The sequence below is a fragment of the Mya arenaria genome, chromosome 9, assembly GCF_026914265.1.
Source record: "Mya arenaria isolate MELC-2E11 chromosome 9, ASM2691426v1".
NCBI lineage: Eukaryota > Metazoa > Mollusca > Bivalvia > Myida > Myidae > Mya > Mya arenaria.
The window spans coordinates 74,250,286-74,270,643 of NC_069130.1; the positions used below are offsets into that span (position 1 = coordinate 74,250,286).

A 20,358-nucleotide genomic window follows, 5' to 3' on the forward strand; every position below is an offset into this window, starting at 1 on the left:
AATAAATAAACCTTAAAACATGCATTGCCACTCAGTGTATGAGTTATAAGAGACTATAGCACACAATAAATAATACTATGCAAAACTAATACAACATCTTAAATCGGGTATATATACAACACAAAGTATTGCACATATGTTGGATACCATATATCTATTTACAAAAGTAAGAAACTAAAAACCAATGCTAATCTTGTTTTAAAACTTAGTTAAATAATAATAAAAAATACTGAAAACATAAATGCGCATATAAAGATGCAAAGGTTTTGGCCGGCGAATTTTGGGAAGTCAATACCCAAACTCGTCACATCAAAGTAGTACGTAGAAAGCATAAGGTATCTTCTTTGCATCTACGGCAACTGTGTGAAGGCATGCCCGCGGCAATGTATTTCAGATGGTAAAATCAGATAATAAACGCAAACACCTTTGAAAATTTACAACTGATTTAGGGACATAGAGTTTTAAGGCTTCGTGGTTGTGGTCCGTCCTGGACGTTGTTCAGCTTGGCGGCGGTGGCCAGTCTTGGGCTGCGGTGTATATCTCAGGAACTTCTAGGGAAAGGCTTAGTAATACCATATTATTATAATAATAATAATAATAGTGTTTATATTCAGCTGAAGATACACTGCTGATACACCTGTTGAGAATCTGCGTGAGTTTAGTAGCCGAATTACCTATCCTTGGAAGTACTGAAGTATAGTGTGGACCCTTCACTTACGAATAGATCGAGCAGGCAGCATGGTGATTTTAGGTTTTGTTTTCTGCATCTTGGCAACGCAGATTTCCGTAGTCAGTGGAAGTGCAGGTAAATATCTCTAAACTGAAAGTATAAATGAATTTCGAAAATGACGAAAGATGGATTTGTGAGATATTAGGAATTATTTATAATGCTTCGTTGTTTTGAGTTCAATAACTCTCTGAACTTGTACACAGACGGATGAGTAAAATAATATCTGAACATATTTTCTTAGAATTAGATCAAAAGGTGGACACAATGATTTCATCTTCGACATCTCTTGAATAACAAGGGTAGCAGTACATTTCTTCACGTTGAATACGATAATGGTTCGAATTCGTAAAGGATGAACTGAAATTCTTTAACGTCTACAAAAAAGTAACCGTAAGCTTTTCGGATATATACTGTGTCTTAAAAATGCTCATAAACCAATCGCGTTGAATTATTTACAAACTCATTACTGGGCTATTAAGATATCTATACCCTTCTTGATTAAAGTGACACTCTTATTCATAATCAATACATACACATGTATAACACACATTGATTTTGACTGATAAACATTTAACTTCTTACTAAATCATGCATTTAAGGAAAATATTAATTACTGATAACAAGATTGTAACCGTGTATTTAATTGCAAAAAAAATGATTCGTGAGTGCTAAAAGATATACTGTGATCTACTATGGTCTCATAAGATAGAAAAACCGTGTTATCTTCAACTTTATTTAAAATTAAACTCGGTATCCTTCATATGAAATATTGTTTTCGACATTTATTAATCCTTTTTGGTATATTAAAACATTTGTATTTAGTGTGGTAAATCTTATTTGGGAGTAAGAGTGCGTCTTTAAAACAATCGTTGTTTCTTGTGTTAATTTCACAAAAGATAGCCAAATACATGACGATATAGAAATCATAAGCGCTTTACAATCACTATCCGAAAATGTTGTAAGCTGCAATAATGATGAAGACAAAAATGATAATCTCAGTGAAATTTATGCATTAATAGATCATGTATGTAGTTTAAACTTATTTATTTTACAAAGATTGTGAAAAAAGTTATTCAAACGTTCTATCTATCACTCGCATTGGCACGAAATTACGTGAGAGTGTGGTCTTGTGTTGTGTGGGAAACCGGAGTACCCGGAGGAAACCTACTTTCCAGCTTGGTGACCACAAACCAAACTCGCATGCGCCCAAGCTGAGAATCGAACTGGGTTGCCTCGGTGAGAAGCTAGTGCGAATACCACTGCGGTAACCGGACAACCGATTATGTATATTCACCTTTGTTTAAAAATTGTCCAACATAAAGGGAAGATAATAGTAATAACACTAATCATGAAAATTAGTTTAAGACTGATGTTAAACAAGCAGAAATATTTGTTGTTGTTGTTGTTGTTTTCTGAATATTAAAAAAATCAGACCTAAATAGATCAAATATAGCTAGGTTTAAATATAAAAGTGTGTGTACGAAAAAAAATACTGATAAGAAATGTCTGACCTAGCATGCTTGAAAAAAACAAATTAAAGAATGCTGGAGTGTATTCGGAAATGTTGAAGAGTTTACGCAACGTGATCATTAACAGAAAGCATATGCCAAGCTCTGATTGTTTTACTGTTCTTTTCAAAGCAAATAGCGATCCAGAGACACATGTTTATCAACCAGATACTGTTGACGTATTTTAATTTAATGAGATATATGTGAACTGGGACTTTTCAGTATGTAACCTGAGCTTAATCAAGGGATATTGCTAATTGATATTGTTAAGGCATGTTAACCTGGACGTTCAGGAGGTCTTGATTGTATCATTAACATTTTTACCATGCTCCTAATGTACTTGAATATTTACATGAGTTGTTTAATAAACTGTTTGTTATAGGATATATTCCAGATATTTGGACTGAATGTTATTTTGTACCAATCTTTTAAAAGCGAAATAGGGAAGACCTTAGTTAGCTGGAAACTATAGGAGAACCACACTGGGAAAACAGTTTCCAAGATTATAAATGAAAGACTTACATGATGGACAAAGCATTATTAAATATATCTTGAATTTTAGGCTGCTTTTAAGACAGAAAAATAGTTTTGTCGATATTTTTTTTGTTGTCCATTAACTTAACAACATACGTCAAACGCGAATGCTTTTATAGATTTTACAAAGGCGTTCGATTATATGAATTAAACAGTCGCATTCTTATGAGCCTACAAAATTAGGACTGGGAGGTAAAGCAATTTTTGTAATGTTAGTATACATAAATAATGTATGTATACACACATTAGAGTTAAAAGCGATGATTATGTTAGTGATGACTTCAGTAGTTACTAAGGTGTAAGGCATTTCTATTTGCTATGTACCTATTACTTGGATTAAGAAATGTTAATCATGATGGCATTATTATTTTTGTTAAAACTTTATCTTAATTTATATGCAGATGATACATTTACATTTACATTTTTTTCCGAAACAGAAAAGTGACTGCAAGATTGTTTAGATATTCTGGAAGAAAAGGTAAACGTCAGCAATACTAAAATAATGATGTTCATAAAGGATATAATATATACGGCAATGTTTTCAATAATAATGAAACAAATGAAATTGTTAATAAATTTAATTATTTGGGATATGTGTTAACTACAGGTGAAGCATTTAACACTGCCTTTGAAAGTAAAGAAAGCGATTTAAGAAAGAAGCCTTCTTTTGTTAAATTGTTCAATTTCCAAGTCATTGATTAGATTTATTCGATACACTTGGTGACCCAGTATTATGTAATGGTTGTGAAGTCTGGGGACATTCGAATGCACCATTCTTAGCGAGATTATATCAAATATTTCATAAGCAATTACTTGGTGTTTAATTTCAGACGATTATTTGTTTGTTTATGTCTAATTTGGCAAGATGACATGTGGAAATAACATTATTAGATACCGGACTTAAATCATTTGTAGATCACATATAAAGTATGCTGAATTTGTTTATCATATTATGTTAAACGACTCAGAAATATATCCAAATAAACCATCTTGGGCAATGCATTTTAGAAATATGTTTGAACAATTCAGATTTTACGATGCATGGGTTTTTAGACTGTTTGTTTTTATATCATGTGGTACAAAGAATAAGTGAATAATTTTAGCACAATTGGAATGCAGATATATAAAAATCATGAAGAACATTAAACTATATACTGTATTTTAATTTTTAACCTTTTTTAAATAGTGTTAACACAGAAAAGATTAGAATCTCATTAACAAAAGTACGTGTATCTGCACATAGTCTTTGTATAGAAACAAGTAAATGCTTCAAATCTAGATCTAGTCCTATTAATGAAGGATTTATTTCTTAATTCTCAACACGTTGACTCCACCTTATATGTGAATTTGAATTTTACAAACAACTAAGACAACCATTTATGACTATATATTACCGTACATACGCTAATGCTTGGAAGTTGAAATAAAGAATTTTGTCACAAAGCATTCGTAACAAGGGACTTTCTATTATATAATTAGTTATATTTTTATATGTATGTTTGAATATATATACTTGTGTTCGTTCGTATATTTAAAGCAGTTGTTTTGTCCCAATTATTAAAATTTAAAGTTTTGCAATATAATCTCTCTTTTTCAGACATGGGTTCCATTCACAATATAAGATTAGATTCAAAAGTCAAATTCAAAAGATGCATACAAAATTCAAGTAAATGTAAAACTAATTCCCTCATCTACACTACTTGAACACATGTTTGCAATTGCCGACTTATGTTTGAGAGTGTCTGTGAAAATTTATACCTTTAGTGTTAAAGTGTCTATAAATCAATCACTTGAAGGTAGATGATTCAATATCTGGCAAGAGTCACAAGGAAACGAATCTTTCACATATAAAACAACACCTGGTGTTTGCATCGAATTAAAATTCCAATGAAGTTTGTATATCTTATTGTACTCATTTTTGTGGACATTAAAACATTCCAATAGTTTGGGAAATTCTGTAACAACTATATTATGTTGTTTAACAAGTAAATCTTCAAAAATTATGCAGTTCAATTAATTAAAAGTAAACTTAAAACTTATTCACATCGGATTTATAAATAACCATTTGACTAATAATATAAGAACTTTCTTTCAGAACTAATAGAACTATTTCAACTGTTAGAAAACGATTAACATTGGAACTGTTTTAACTGTTAACATATACAAAAGCAGTATTGTCTGTTTCAAGATCACTGGAATGTCCCCATATAGCATCTAACATGGCCGCTCGTGTAAGATAGGTTCAACACAACTCTCGCACAGGGACTTCTTCGTCTGCGCGTTCTTCGGAAACCTCCGTAAACCTCATTTTGGCAAAATCACCTACGCTCTGCCATGGCTGATAATCTTACACAATCAGTCCTGGCTCATGGTGTCCCCCCCCCCCCCTCGAGTTAAGCAAAATATAGTAAAAAGTAGTTTTTTCGTTGGAACTCTTGTGTGCAAAGTGGAAAAAAGTAGTCCCATACCGGTACTTGTTTTATCTATGCCCGTGGGCAAAATATGGGTCTCCAGCATGACCTAATATTTGGATCTAGAGTGGGATATACGACTGTACACTGGGTGAGGAATTACGATACCTAAAGGGGTTATCACATGGGTCTCTACGGGTCAAAATCGATCTGAACTGGCCAGTAAGTGACGATAACTACTAAATAACCTTTCTGTCAGGAAAGCTATGAAAATATTTCTAAGCATATACAATACTATGCTATTTTCTGCTTTAAAACTTGTGAAATCTTTTAGATATATTTGTATTTTAATGATGCAATCCTTCGCAAAGAATTCAAGTTGATGGAATTTTGTAGAACGATGCAACGCTGAAATTTTGGCGAATGATTAAATCATTAAAATACAAGCACATCTAAAATATTTTACTCGTGTAGAGGCAGATATTGGCAAAGTCTTTTATAGGCTTATAAAGATTTTCATATATTTTCTGTCGAAATGTTATTAAGTACTTAACGTCACTTACCTGTTTGTTTACATCAGTTGTGACCCGTGGTGACCCTTTAAGTCACGTGATTCCTCACCCTGGTACAATACGTGTTAACAGCAGGCGAAGCAATGTACATCGTAATTATCATTCATACATTTAATTATTTCAACTCTTTTATAGTTGCCTGATACAACCAGTAATATACTTTAAACAAGATTGTTAAATTAAATTTCTTTTTTCCAGGAAATGTATGGACATACAGAGGCTCAGTAGGTAAGAGTCATTTGATATATATAACAAGAGCATTATATGAAGAAACAACAACATGGGGAAAAATTGGCAAGGGACTATCTCCCTTGAAACCAATAAATACATTTCTACTGAATGTTTTGATAACAAAGAAGTTGAACAACCTAATTGTGCAACACGCACGTCCTTTTTAAACACCTGGTCGGTTGTATCTGCAGGTCCGGCCCACTGGCACCTGGACTACCCACACTGCGGCGGTGTGAAACAGTCGCCCATCGACATTCAGACGGGCGAAGTGGTGGTGGACCCTACCCACCTGGCACCTATTGTCTTCTCCGGCTACGACAAATTTTCCAGCATTAACTATACGCTCGGGAACAACGGACACACAGGTACGCTCCCTACTCCATCCCAATGTTATACATGCGGGGAACAACGGACACGCAGGTACGCTCCCTACCCCATCCTAATGTTATACATGCGGGGAACAACGGACACACAGGTACGTCCCCCAATGTTATACATGCGGGGAACAACGGACACGCAGGTACGTCCCCTACTCCATCCCAATGTTATACATGCGGGGAACAACGGACACGCAGGTACGCCCCCTACTCCATCCCAATGTTATACATGCGGGGAAAAACGGACACGCAGGTACGCCCCCTACTCCCTCCCAATGTTATACATGCGGGGAACAACGGACACACAGGTACGCCCCCTACTCCATCCCAATGTTATACATGCGGGGAAAAACGGACACACAGGTACGCCCCTTACTCCATCCCAATGTTATACATGTGGGGAACAACGGACACGCAGGTACGCTCCCTACCCCATCCTAATGTTATACATGCGGGGAACAACGGACACACAGGTACGTCCCCCAATGTTATACATGCGGGGAACAACGGACACACAGGTACGCTTACTTCTCCATCCCAATGTTATACATGCGGGGAACAACGGACACACAGGTACGTCCCCTACCCCATCCCTATGTTATACATGCGGTGAACAACGGACACACAGGTACGCTCCCTACTCCATCCCAATGTTATAAATGCGGGGAACAACGGACACACATGTACGCCCCCTACTCCATCCAAATGTTATACATGCGCGGACCAACGGACACGCATGTACGCCCCCTACTCCATCCCAATGTTATACATGCGGGGAACAACGGACACACAGGTACGCCCCCTACTCCATCCCAATTTTATACATGCGGGGAACAACGGACACACAGGTAAGCCACCTACTCCATCCCAATGTTATACATGCGGGGAACAACGGACACACAGGTACGCTCCCTACTCCATCCCAATGTTATACATGCGGGGAACAACGGACACACAGGTACGCTCCCAACTCCATCCCAATGTTATACATGCGGGGGACAACGGACACACAGGTACGCTCCCTACCCCATCCCAATGTTATACATGCGGGGAACAACGGACACACAGGTACGCCCCGTACTGCATCCTAATGTTATACATGCGGGGAACAACGGACACACAGGTACGCTCCCTATTCCATCCCAATGTTATACATGCGAGAAACAATGGACACACAGGTACGCCCCCTACTCAATCCTAATGTTATACTTGCGGGGAACAACGGACACACAGGTACGCTACATACTCCATCCAAATGTTATACATGCGGGGAACAACGGACAAGCAGGTACGCTCCCAACTCCATCCCAATGTTATACTTGCGGGGAACAACGGACACACGGGTACGCTACCTACTCCATCCAAATGTTATACATGCGGGGAACAACGGACACACAGTTATGCTACCTACTCCATTCAAATGTTATTCATGCGGGGAATAACGGACAAGCAGGTACGCTCCCTAACCCATCCCAATGTTATACATGCGGGGAACAACGGACACACAGGTACGCTCCCTACTCCATCCCAATGTTATACATGCGGGGAACAACGGACACACAGGTACGCTCCTTACTCCATCCGAATGTTATACATGCGGGAAACAAAGGACACACAGGTACGCTTCCTACTCCATCCCAATAGTATACATGCGTGGAACCACGGATACGCAGGTGCGCTCCCTACTCTATCCCAATGTTATACATGCAAGGAACACCAGTCACACAGGTACGCTCACTACTCAATCCCAATGTTATACATGCGGGAAACAACGGACACACAGGTACGCTCTCTACTCCATCCCAATGTTATACATGCGGGGAACAACGGACACACAGGTACGCTCCCTACTTATCCCAATGTTATACATGCGGGAAACAACGGACACACAGGTACGCCCCCTACTCCATCCCAATGTCATACATGCGGGGAACATCAGACACACAGGTACGCTCCCTACTCTATCCCAATGTTATACATGCGGGGAACAACGGACACACAGGTACGCCCCCTACTCCATCCCAATGTTATACATTCGGGGAACAACGGACACACAGGTACGCTCCCTACTCTATCCCATTGTTATTCATGCGGAGAACAACGGACACACAGGTACGCTCCCTTCTCCATCCCAATGTTATACACGCGGGGAACAACGGACACACAGGTACGCCTCCTACTCCATCCCAATTTGATATATGCGGGGAAGAACGGACACACAGGTTCGCCTCCTACTCCATCCCAATTTGATACATGCGGGGAAGAACGGACACATGGGTACGCTGCCTACTCCGTCCCAATGTTATACATAAACGTTTATCCTAATCTATAACTAAGTACACTACATGAATTTCGAGACATGCTTCTATCTGTTTTAATAACATACCAACCATATTGTTAATGTATCAAAATTGTAACGTTAAAATTAACAACAACATGCTTAAATAAATCACGACAACAAACGGCTGAGTCATCAGCATTTCTTTTAAAAAATAGCCAATTAATTAAAATTTCGAGCTCCCTCCTCATTTTTATCCAAAAAATGTCTTCAGTGGGAAATTTTCTTTGCCCAAGTTGTACCGGCCTTGTTTAAAATGAGCTCATATCCGGTTAAGCATTAGTTTTTCTGATATATTGTGTCTTTGTGTATTATAGTACAGGTGGACCTGAACGATCAGAAAATGTTGATCAGCGAGGGCGGCATGGGAGCCACTTACATCGCCGAGCAGTTCCACTTTCATTGGGGTGCCGCAGACACGCGCGGCTCCGAGCACTCTGTCAACGGCCGCCACTATCCCATGGAGGTACGCAACAGCTCGGCCGTGTCATGTTATGACACAAGCACGTTGAGTTGACCTTTTAAGTACATTTAGATATAATAATTATATAATTTCCGTACCAATCTGTACAGTACATTTTTTAGCCAAAATATTGACTTTTATTGTTACAGATGCACATAGTCCACTATAACCGGAAGTACGGGAACCTGGCGACCGCCATGAGTCGCGAGGACGGCCTCGCAGTGCTGGGCTTTTTCTTCGAGGTGATGAAACAAGTTGTTATACACTAAATATTTCAATTAATATGTCTGAACTACATTGAGATGAATGGACTGGAGTGTTTTGACTCTCTGCAGCTCGTCTTCGGGCAGGCTTTTCCAGGCCGCCCGAGGCTTCTCAATGCTTTAAACGTGAAATATTGTGTCACAATGTATTAATGAGCACATGCTGTTTAGTAACGACAACCAGGCTATCACCTGCACGCTGCCGGGCTGCTAACTTTAATCTGCCCGGCTGTCTTGATGCTAACTTCAATGCTTCAAACAACAACAACAACAACAACAACAACAACAACAACAACAACAATATCAAAACAACAACAACAACAACAACAACAACAACTACCACCGCAACCACCACCGCCACCACCACTACCACTACCACTACCTCTACCTCTACCGCTGCCGCTGCCGCTGCCACTACCACTACCACTACCACTACCACTACTACTACTACTACTACTACTACTACTACTACGATTATAACAGTACATTTGAAAGAGTATACATATTGAGACATGATAACAGTATTTTACACAAGTATTAAACATAGCATTTTCATTTGGCACCTTAAAAACAAACAGTTCTAGAATTAATTTTGTATATTTCACACATGTATAAGCACCACATATTCACAGTGATATAAACATAAAATGAACCAATCTGTCAAATACAAATAATAATTTGACATGGACTAATATATAAGTGCAACATATTTAAAACTACGCCTGGGCACGAGTATGAAAATTTGGTCGGTGACAAACAAGCTGGACTCGAGGGCACTCCCAACAACAACACAAGTTAATGAAGTTAATTTCTGTGGATACATGTGCTGTTTCAAGTTTTGAATAATTGTACAGTTTAAAATGTATTTTTTCATGTGCATTTTTAGATTGGAAGATATAACGCACACTTTAACGAAATAATTCAACACTTCAAAGATATAAAATACAGAGGTAAGACTTGTACATTGATTATATTAGACAATTAACAAATGTGAAATTGGAAAAAAACGGAAGGAAGCAATGAATGCAACCGATCTCTGAATAAAGCATACTATTTGTTTCTTAAGTTGTAGCTTAGTTCAAAATGTTGATAATCCTCAACTTATTCTCAACTTATCTCAACATATCATCAACTTATCTCAACGTATCTTCAACTTGTCCTCAACGTATTTTCAACTTATCCTCAACTTGTCTCAACTAATCCTCAACTTATCTCAACTTATCCTCAACTTATCCTCAGCTTGTCCTCAACTTATCTCAACGTATCCTCAACTTATCTCAACTTATCCTCAACTTATCCTCAACTCATCCTCAACTTTTATCAACTTATCCTCAACTTATCTCAACTTATCTCAACGTATCCTCAACTTATCTCAACGTATCCTCAACTTGTCCTCATCTTGTCCTCAGCGTATCCTCAACTTATCTCAACGTATTCTCAACTTATCCTCAACTTATCTCAAAGTATCTTCCATTTGTCCTCAACTTGTCCTTAACTTGTCCTCAACGTATCCTCAACTTATCCTCAACTTATCCTCAACTTATCTCAACGTATCCTCAACTTATCTCAACTTATCCTCAACTTATCCCCAACTCATCCTCAACTTATCTCAACTTATCCTCAACTTATCTCAACTTATCTTAACGTATCCTCGACTTATCTCAACGTATCCTCAACTTGTCCTTAACTTGTCCTCAGCGTATCTCAACGTATCCTCAACTTATCCTCAACTTATCCTCAACTTATCTCAACTTATCTCATATCACAAAGTGTGCAGAGTATGAATTGGATATATATGAATTAACTTTTAAAGACTGTTAGATATTGCACCATTACTTGCCTGTATTTAGCGTTGATAAGCCTTGATAAAGCTTTTTAAAATGATTATAATGTTATACAGACCAGCACGTGCCGATTGAATCGATCCCTCTGATTGAGCTGATCCCGGCGCGCCTGTCCAACTACTTCCGGTACCAGGGATCTCTGACCACTCCTCCGTGCTACGAGAGCGTCACATGGACACTCTTCAACGAAACCATAGAGATTGCCGAAGAACAGGTCTGCATCCTGCTATCAAAATAAGCGATTGTTTAGAACTTTATAAGAAGTACTGCACATTATACAAAGTTATACAAAATTGAAAGTTAACAAAGATGACGTTAACAACGCTGTTTCTAATGATTAATCCCGTAAATTGATAAAATATTCTGCTACCTTTATTTGCCGGATTCTTTTTGGGTCAAATATTTCCCTCGTGTTAAATCTTGTTGGACGTAGCATTTTATGTAACCTTCAAATTCAAATCCTGTCTCCTGACAAACTTAATTATTATTTTTCTTGCTAACAGCTGGAGAAATTCCGGAAAACGATTTTCGAGAATACCGAGTCCGGGGACGGGATATCCATGGACATATCGGATGACTTCCGGCCCGTGCAGTGCCTGCACCAACGTCGCGTGTACGCCAGCCACCGATCACTCCACTACGACACAGGCCCGGTCGCTGCCGCCTTCCAGGATAACGAACGTTCTGCCGCTAACGTCGTTACAAGCGTTGCATCGATTGTTCTATTCATTATGGCGTTAATGAACATTGGTCTGTAAAAATATATGTAATGTTTCCAAGAAGAGAGTCAGAAATTCGTTAACGTACATGGTGATATTTCCAAAACTATCCATCTCCGACAACTATACCGCAATAATAAGAGCGATTGGCCTAACACGTTGTTCATTCTGTAAATATAATGTTTATCTTCATATGCATGAATATGTAGCATGATCAATTTTAGTACACATATGTGATTACGTATTGTGATATGTGACAATAATGTTAGTACCAGACCAGACACTTACAGAATCATATATGTTGATGTTGACATCTTTGTTCTTAGAATTATAAGAATTAAGATTTCTAGAGCAACTGTTTATAAAGTATTTAATTGTTTTGAAATGCAACCATATCTTAACCAAGTCAACATTCAGAAGCATAGAATAACACTTACAAAGTTACGTTCTACTTCGCATTGGCTTGGTATTGAGAGTGGTCGATGGAGAAACGTGCCATGTCATCTAACTATTACTTAATGTGTGACAAGAAGCCCATCTCTGGTTTTAATTCTTGTGTAAGTGTGATTTAATATCCAATGAACCGAGGATACAATTCTCGGTCTCTGTGCAACATATCCTCACTTGTATAATTATGTTTTACATTCATTGCAATTTGGGATAATGTGTGTGCTTTGTCGAAGTTATTACACTGTTTTGTGTCAATTAAAACTCGCTCGATTTTATCTTTTAGAGTTGTATACGAAGGAAATGTGTTGTTGTAAAGTGACTGGGTTTTATTGTATTCCTTCGAATCTCAGCTTTATTTACGTACATGTTAATCTGTATAATTCATTAAGATTCGCGAAATAGTTTTAAAAAAATAAACAATTAAGCTAAATATTTAATTATTTTCTCACCATTTTCCCTTCCTCATTTCCTTTCCCTAATATCCTGCCGCCTTCCGCTTTCCCTAGAATCCGACAGCCTTCTCTTGTATCCGACCAGCTTCCCTAGTATAAGGCTGCATTCGCTAGCATCAGGCCGCATTGCGTAGTATCCGGCCGCTTTCCCTATTATCCGGCCGCCTTCTTTAGTATACGACCGCCTGTTAGCAGACTAATATCGTAGTTCCTAATACGGGCTATTCTTACAGCGACATTTGGCCATCTTTATTCCTTTTTTGTATTACATTTCTGGTACGTGATGTCGACTGTGATTAGCTATTTCATTTTACAACAAAGACAAAACATTGCGGCTACGCAAATATAAACAAATTATTTCAACGTCTTTTTAAATAAAGGTAAATCAAAGCACATATTAGGTTCAAGACCACATATGTATTTAAATTCCTCGTTTCTATGCAACATGCTCGATACTGACCCGAAATACACGTAGCATCCTTGGTACCGATCTGCTATATACGCTACTTGCTCGGTTCCGACCTCCTTGATACGCTACATGCTCGGTTCCGAACTCCTTTATACGCTACATGCTCGGTTCCGACCTCCTTTATACGCTACATGCTCGGTTCCGACCTCCTTTATACGCTACATGCTCGGTTCCGACCTCCTTTATACGCTACATGCTCGGTTCCGACCTCCTTTATACGCTACATGCTCGGCACTGACCGGCTATATACGCTACATGCTCGGCACTGACCTACTATATACGCTACACGCTCGGTACTGACCTACTATATACAATACATGCTCGATACTGACCTTATATATACGCTACATGTTCTGCACTGACCTACAATGAACGCTACATGCTCGGTACCGACCTGCTATATACGCCACATGTTCGGTACTGACCTACAATATACGCTACGTGCTCGGTACTGACCTACAATGTACGCTACATGCTCGGTACTGACCTACAATGTACGCTACATGCTCGGTACCGACCTACAATGTACGCTACGTGCTCGGTACTGACCTACTTTATACGCTACATGATCGGTACTGACCTACTATATAGGTTACACGCTCGGTACTGACCTACTATATCAGTGCATGCTCTTAACCGACCTGCTATATACGCTACATGCTCTGTACTGACATGCTATATATGCTATATGCCCGGTACTGACCTACTATATACGCTATATGCCTAGTACTGACCTACTATATACGCTAAATGCTCTGTAATGACCTGCTATACACGCTACATGCTCTGTACTGACCTGCTATTCACGCTACATGCTCTGTACTGACCTACTATAAACGCTATATACTCGGTACCGACCTGCTATGTACGCTACATGCTCGGTACCGACCTGCTATATACGCTACTTGGTCTGTACTGACCTACTATATACGCTATATGCCCGGAACTGACCACCTACTATATACGCTACATACTCGATACCGACCTGCTATGTACGCTACATACTCGGTCCCGACCTGCTATGTACGCTAAATGCTCGGTACCGACCTGCTTTATACGCTACTTGCTCTGTACTGACCTAATATATACGCTACATACTCGGTACCGACCTCCTATGTACGCTACTTGCTCTGTACTGACCTACTATATACGCTATATGCCCGGTACCGACCTGCTATGTACGCTACTTGCTCTGTACTGACCTACAATATACGCTACATACTCGGTACCGACCTGCTATGTACGCTACATACTCGGTACCGACCTGCTATGTACGCTACATGCTCGGTACCGACCTGCTATGTACGCTACTTGCTCTGTACTGACCTACTATATACGCTATATGCCCGGTACTGACCTACTATATACGCTACACACTCGGTACCGACCTGCTATGTACGCTACTTGCTCTGTACTGACCTACTATATACGCTATATGCCCGGTACCGACCTGCTATGTACGCTACTTGCTCTGTACTGACCTAAAATATACGCTACATATTCGGTACCGACCTGCTATGTACGCTACATACTCGGTACCGACCTGCTATGTACGCTACATGCTCGGTACCGACCTGCTATGTACGCTACTTGCTCTGTACTAACCTACTATATACGCTATATGCCCGGTACTGACCTACTATATACGCTATATACTCGGTACCGACCTGCTATGTACGCTACTTGCTCTCTACTGACCTACTATATACGCTATATGTCCGGTACTGACCTACTATATACGCTACGTGCCCGGTACTGACCTGCTATACACGCTACATGCCCGGTACTGACCTATTATATACGCTATATGCTCTGTACTGACCTACTATATACGCTTTATGCTCTGCACTGACCTACTATATACGCTATATGCTCTGTACTGACCTACTATATACGCTATATGCTCTGCACTGACCTACTATATACGCTATATGCCCGGTACTGACCTACTATATACGCAACGTGCCCGGTACTGACCTACTATAAAAGCTACATGCCCGGTACTGACCTACTATAAACGCTATATGCCCGGTTCTGACCTGCTATAAACGCTATATGCCCGGTTCTGACCTACTATATACGCTATATGCCCGGTACTGACCTACTATAAATGCTATTTGCCCGGTACTGACCTACTATATACGCTATATGCCCGGTACTGACCTACTATAAACGCTATATGCCCGGTACTGACCTACTATATATGCTACATGCCCGGTACTGACCTACTATAAACGCTATATGCCCGGTACTGACCTACTATAAACGCTATATGCCCGGCACTGTCCTACTATATATGCTACATGCTCTGCACCTACCTTCTATATACGCTACATGCTCTGTACCGACCTGCTATGTACGCTACATGCTCTGTACTGACCTACTATATACGCTATATGCCCGGTACCGACCTGCTATGTACGCTACTTGCTCTGTACTGACCTACTCTATACGCTACATACTCGGTACCGACCTGCTATGTACGCTACATACTCGGTACAGACCTGCTTTGTACGCTACATGCTCGGTACCGACCTGCTATGTACGCTACTTGCTCTGTACTGACCTACTATATACGCTATATGCCCGGTACTGACCTACTATAAACGCTATATGCCCGGTACTGACCTACTATATACGCTACATGCCCGTTACTGGCCTACTATAAACGCTATATGCCCGGTACTGACCTGCTATAAACGCTATATACCCGGCACTGACCTACTATATACGCTACATGCTCTGCACTGACCTACTATATACGCTACATGCCCGGTACCGACCTGCTATGTACGCTACTTGCTCTGTACTACTATATACGCTACATACTCGGTACTGACCTGCTATGTACGCTACATAATCGCTACCGACATGCTATGTACGCTACTTGCTCTGTACTGACCTACTATATACGCTATATGCCCGGTTCTGACCTGCTATGAACGCTATATGTCCGGTACCGACCTACTATATACGCTTTATGCTCTGCACTGACCTACTGTATACGCTATATGCCCAGTATTGACCTACTATATACGCTATATGCCCGGTACTGACCTACTATATACGCTACATGCTCTGCACTGACCTACTATATACGCTATATGCCCGGTACCGACCTGCTATGTACGCTACTTGCTCTGTACTGAAATACTATATACGCTACATACTCGGTACCGACCTGGTATTTATGCTAAAAACTCGGTTCCGACCTGCTATGTACGCAACATGCTCGGTACCGACCTGCTATGTACGCTACTTGCTCTGTACTGACCTACTATATACGCTTTATGCCCGGTACTGACCTACTATAAACGCTATATGCCCGGTACTGACCTACTATATACGCTACATGCCCGGTACTGACCTACTATAAACGCTATATGCCCGGTACTGACCTACTATATACGCTACATGCTCTGCACTGACCTACTATATACGCTACATGCCCGGTACCGACCTGCTATGTACGCTACTTGCTCTGTACTGACCTACTATATACGCTATATGCCCGGTACCGACTTGCAATGTACGCTACTTGCTCTGTACTGACCTACTATATACGCTACATACTCGATACCGACCTGCTATGTACGCTACATACTCGGTACCGACCTGCTATGTACGCTACATGCTCGGTACCGACCTGCTATGTACGCTACTTGCTCTGTACTAACCTACTAAATACGCTATATGCCCGGTTCTGACTTTCTATGAACGCTATATGCCCGGTACTGACCTACTATAAACGCTATATGCCCGGTACTGACCTACTATATACGCTACATGCCCGCTACTGACCTACTATAAACGCTATATGCCCGGTACTGACCTACTATAAACGCTATATGCCCGGTACTGACCTACTATATACGCTACATGCTCTGCACTGACCTACTATATACGCTACATGCCCGGTACCGACCTGCTATGTACGCTACTTGCTCTGTACTGACATACTATATACGCTATATGCCCGGTACCGACTTGCTATGTACGCTACTTGCTCTGTACTGACCTACTATATACGCTACATACTCGATACCGACCTGCTATGTACGCTACATACTCGGTACCGACCTGCTATGTTCGCTACATGCTCGGTACCGACCTGCTATGTACGCTACTTGCTCTGTACTAACCTACTATATACGCTATATGCCCGGTTCTGACCTGCTATGAACGCTATATGCCCGGTACTGACCTACTATAAACGCCATATGCCCGGTACTGACCTACTATAAACGCTATATGCCCGGTACTGACCTACTATAAACGCTATATGCCCGGTACTGACCTACTATAAACGCTATATGCCCGGCACTGACCTACTATATACGCTACATGCTCTGCACTGACCTACTATATACGCTACATGCTCTGTACTGACCTACTATATACGCTATATGCCCGGTACTGACCTACTTTATACGCTATATGCCCGCAACTGACCTACTATAAACGCTATATACCCGATACTGACCTACTATAAACGCTATATGCCCGGTACTGACCTACTATGAACGCTATATGCCCTGTACTGACCTACTATATACGCTATATGCCCGGTTCTGACCTACTATATACGCTATATGCCCAGTTCTGACCTACTATATACGCTACTTGCTCTGTATGGACCTGCTATATACGCTACATGCTCTGTACGGACCTGCTATTTACGCTACATGCTCTGTACTGACCTGCTATATACGCTACATGCTCTGTACGGACCTGCTATATACGCTACATGCTCTGTACGGACCTGCTATATACGCTACATGCTCTGTACTGACCTGCTTTATACGCTACATGCTCTGTACTGACCTGCTATATACGCTACTTGCTCTGTACTGACCTGCTATATACGCTACATGCTCTGTACTGACCTGCTACATACGCTACATGCTCTATACTGACCTGCTATATACGCTACATGCTCTGTACTGACCTGCTATATACGCTACATGCTCTGTACTGACCTGCTATATACGCTACATGCTCTTAACTGACCTACTATATACGCTATATGCTCTGCACTGACCTACTATATACGCTATATGCCCGGTCTGACCTGCTATAAACGCTATATGCCCGGTACTGACCTACTATATACGCCATATGCCCGGTACTGACCTACTATAAACGCCATATGCCCGGTACTGACCTACTATATACGGTACATGCTCTGTACTGACCTACTATAAACGCTATATGCCCGGTACTGACCTACTATATACGCTATATGCCCGGTACTGACCTACTATATACGCTATATGCCCGCTACTGACCTACTATAAACGCTATATGCCCGGTACTGATCTACTATATACGGTACATGCTCTGTACTGACTTACTATATACGCTATATGCCCGGTACTGACCTACTATATACGGTACATGCTCTGTACTGATTTACTATATACGCTATATGCCCGGTACTGACCTACTATATACGCTATATGCCCGGTACTGACCTACTATATACGGTACATGCTCTGTACTGACTTACTATATACGCTATATGCCCGGTACTGACCTACTATATACGCTACATGCCCGGTACTGACCTACTTTATACGCTTTATGCCCGGTACTGACCTACTATAAACGCTATATGCCCGGTACTGACCTACTATATAAGCTATATGCCCGTTACTGACCTACATTATACGCTATATGCCCGGTTCTGACCTACTATATACGCTATATGCCCGGTTCTGACCTGCTATATACGCTACATGCTCTATACTGAACTACTATAAACGCTACTTGCTCGGTACTGACCTACTATAAACGCTACATGCCCGGTTCTGACCTGCTGTATACGCTACGTGCTCTGTACTGACCTGCTATAAACGCTACATGCCCTGTACTGACCTACTATATACGCTACATTCCCGGTACCGACCTGCTATATACGCTACGTGCTCTGTACTGACCTGCTATATACGCTTCATGCCCGGTACTGACCTACTATATACACGCTACATGTTGTACTGACCTGCTATATACGCTACATGCCCGGTACTGACCTACTATATACACGCTACATGTTGTACTGACCTGCTATATACGCTTCATGCCCGGTACTGACCTACTATATACACGCTACATGTTGTACTGACCTGCTATATACGCTACATGCCCGGTACTGACTTGCTCTGTACTGTCCTTCTATATGTGCCACAGGCTCGGTTTCATTTAGGTTTCATTAAAACAAGGAAGGAGATCAACAACACTTACTTCAAAATAAATTTATTTATATGAAGTGCATGTATGAGTCAATCATATTCTCATATTTTTATGATAATATAGAATTAAGAGAACGTTTTGTTTATTCCCAGATAGGGACCAACCGCAGTGCGTTCAGTTAGGGGAACGTTCGCGGAACGAGTTTGAGTTTGTTGGGAAGTGCATCCTTGCATGATCGTTCGTACAACAGCAATTGATTTGCCTGTATCGATATCTTTCTATTAAAATTATAAAATTTTATGTGAATTGTTGTTAAACCTGCATAAACGCAATAGGGCAAGCGAGCAAATTCCATGAAGCGCGATAGCACTTCTTGGTCATTTTCCCGCTGTCACTACTGCGTTCATACAGCATAAACGCAAGAAAAAATACAATCAATACACATATTAACATTTAAAAAGATATTCATTGCTATAAAAAATAAGCTTTATTTTCTGCAATTTAGCATGTGTTCTGTAAAGAAGTGTAACCGACAACATACGTTTGTATAATACAATAGCTGATTTTTGTAACGTCGTATATTATTGGTTAAATGATGTCGTGCTTCTTTTGTGGAAATAATGTATTCGCCATAAGTAATGAATTGCAAAACAATGTTATATAATTAATTATATCACACCTCCAACATAAATGACGCAACGCTTTTGGTCCAGCTGGTCACGCGGTGACCCCATATTTTTCAATATTGGGACACAACATTTATTTCTTACCCAAGTGGCGTATATTTTCCCATTCCGATGAATAT

The 20,358-nt window shown here is 40.4% G+C and overlaps 1 protein-coding gene across 1 annotated transcript; it reads left to right on the forward strand.

Moving 5' to 3' along the window:
• The first annotated feature begins 384 nt into the window (after positions 1-384).
• LOC128203045 (carbonic anhydrase 2-like) lies at positions 385-12,860 on the forward strand. Its single transcript, XM_052904294.1, has 8 exons — positions 385-805; positions 5,954-5,983; positions 6,178-6,351; positions 9,019-9,167; positions 9,314-9,406; positions 10,314-10,377; positions 11,328-11,485; positions 11,775-12,860. Exons 1-8 carry the CDS (start codon positions 739-741, stop codon positions 12,027-12,029), a joined length of 990 nt encoding a protein of 329 aa, XP_052760254.1. The 5' UTR covers positions 385-738; the 3' UTR covers positions 12,030-12,860.
• The last annotated feature ends 7,498 nt before the right edge of the window (positions 12,861-20,358 follow it).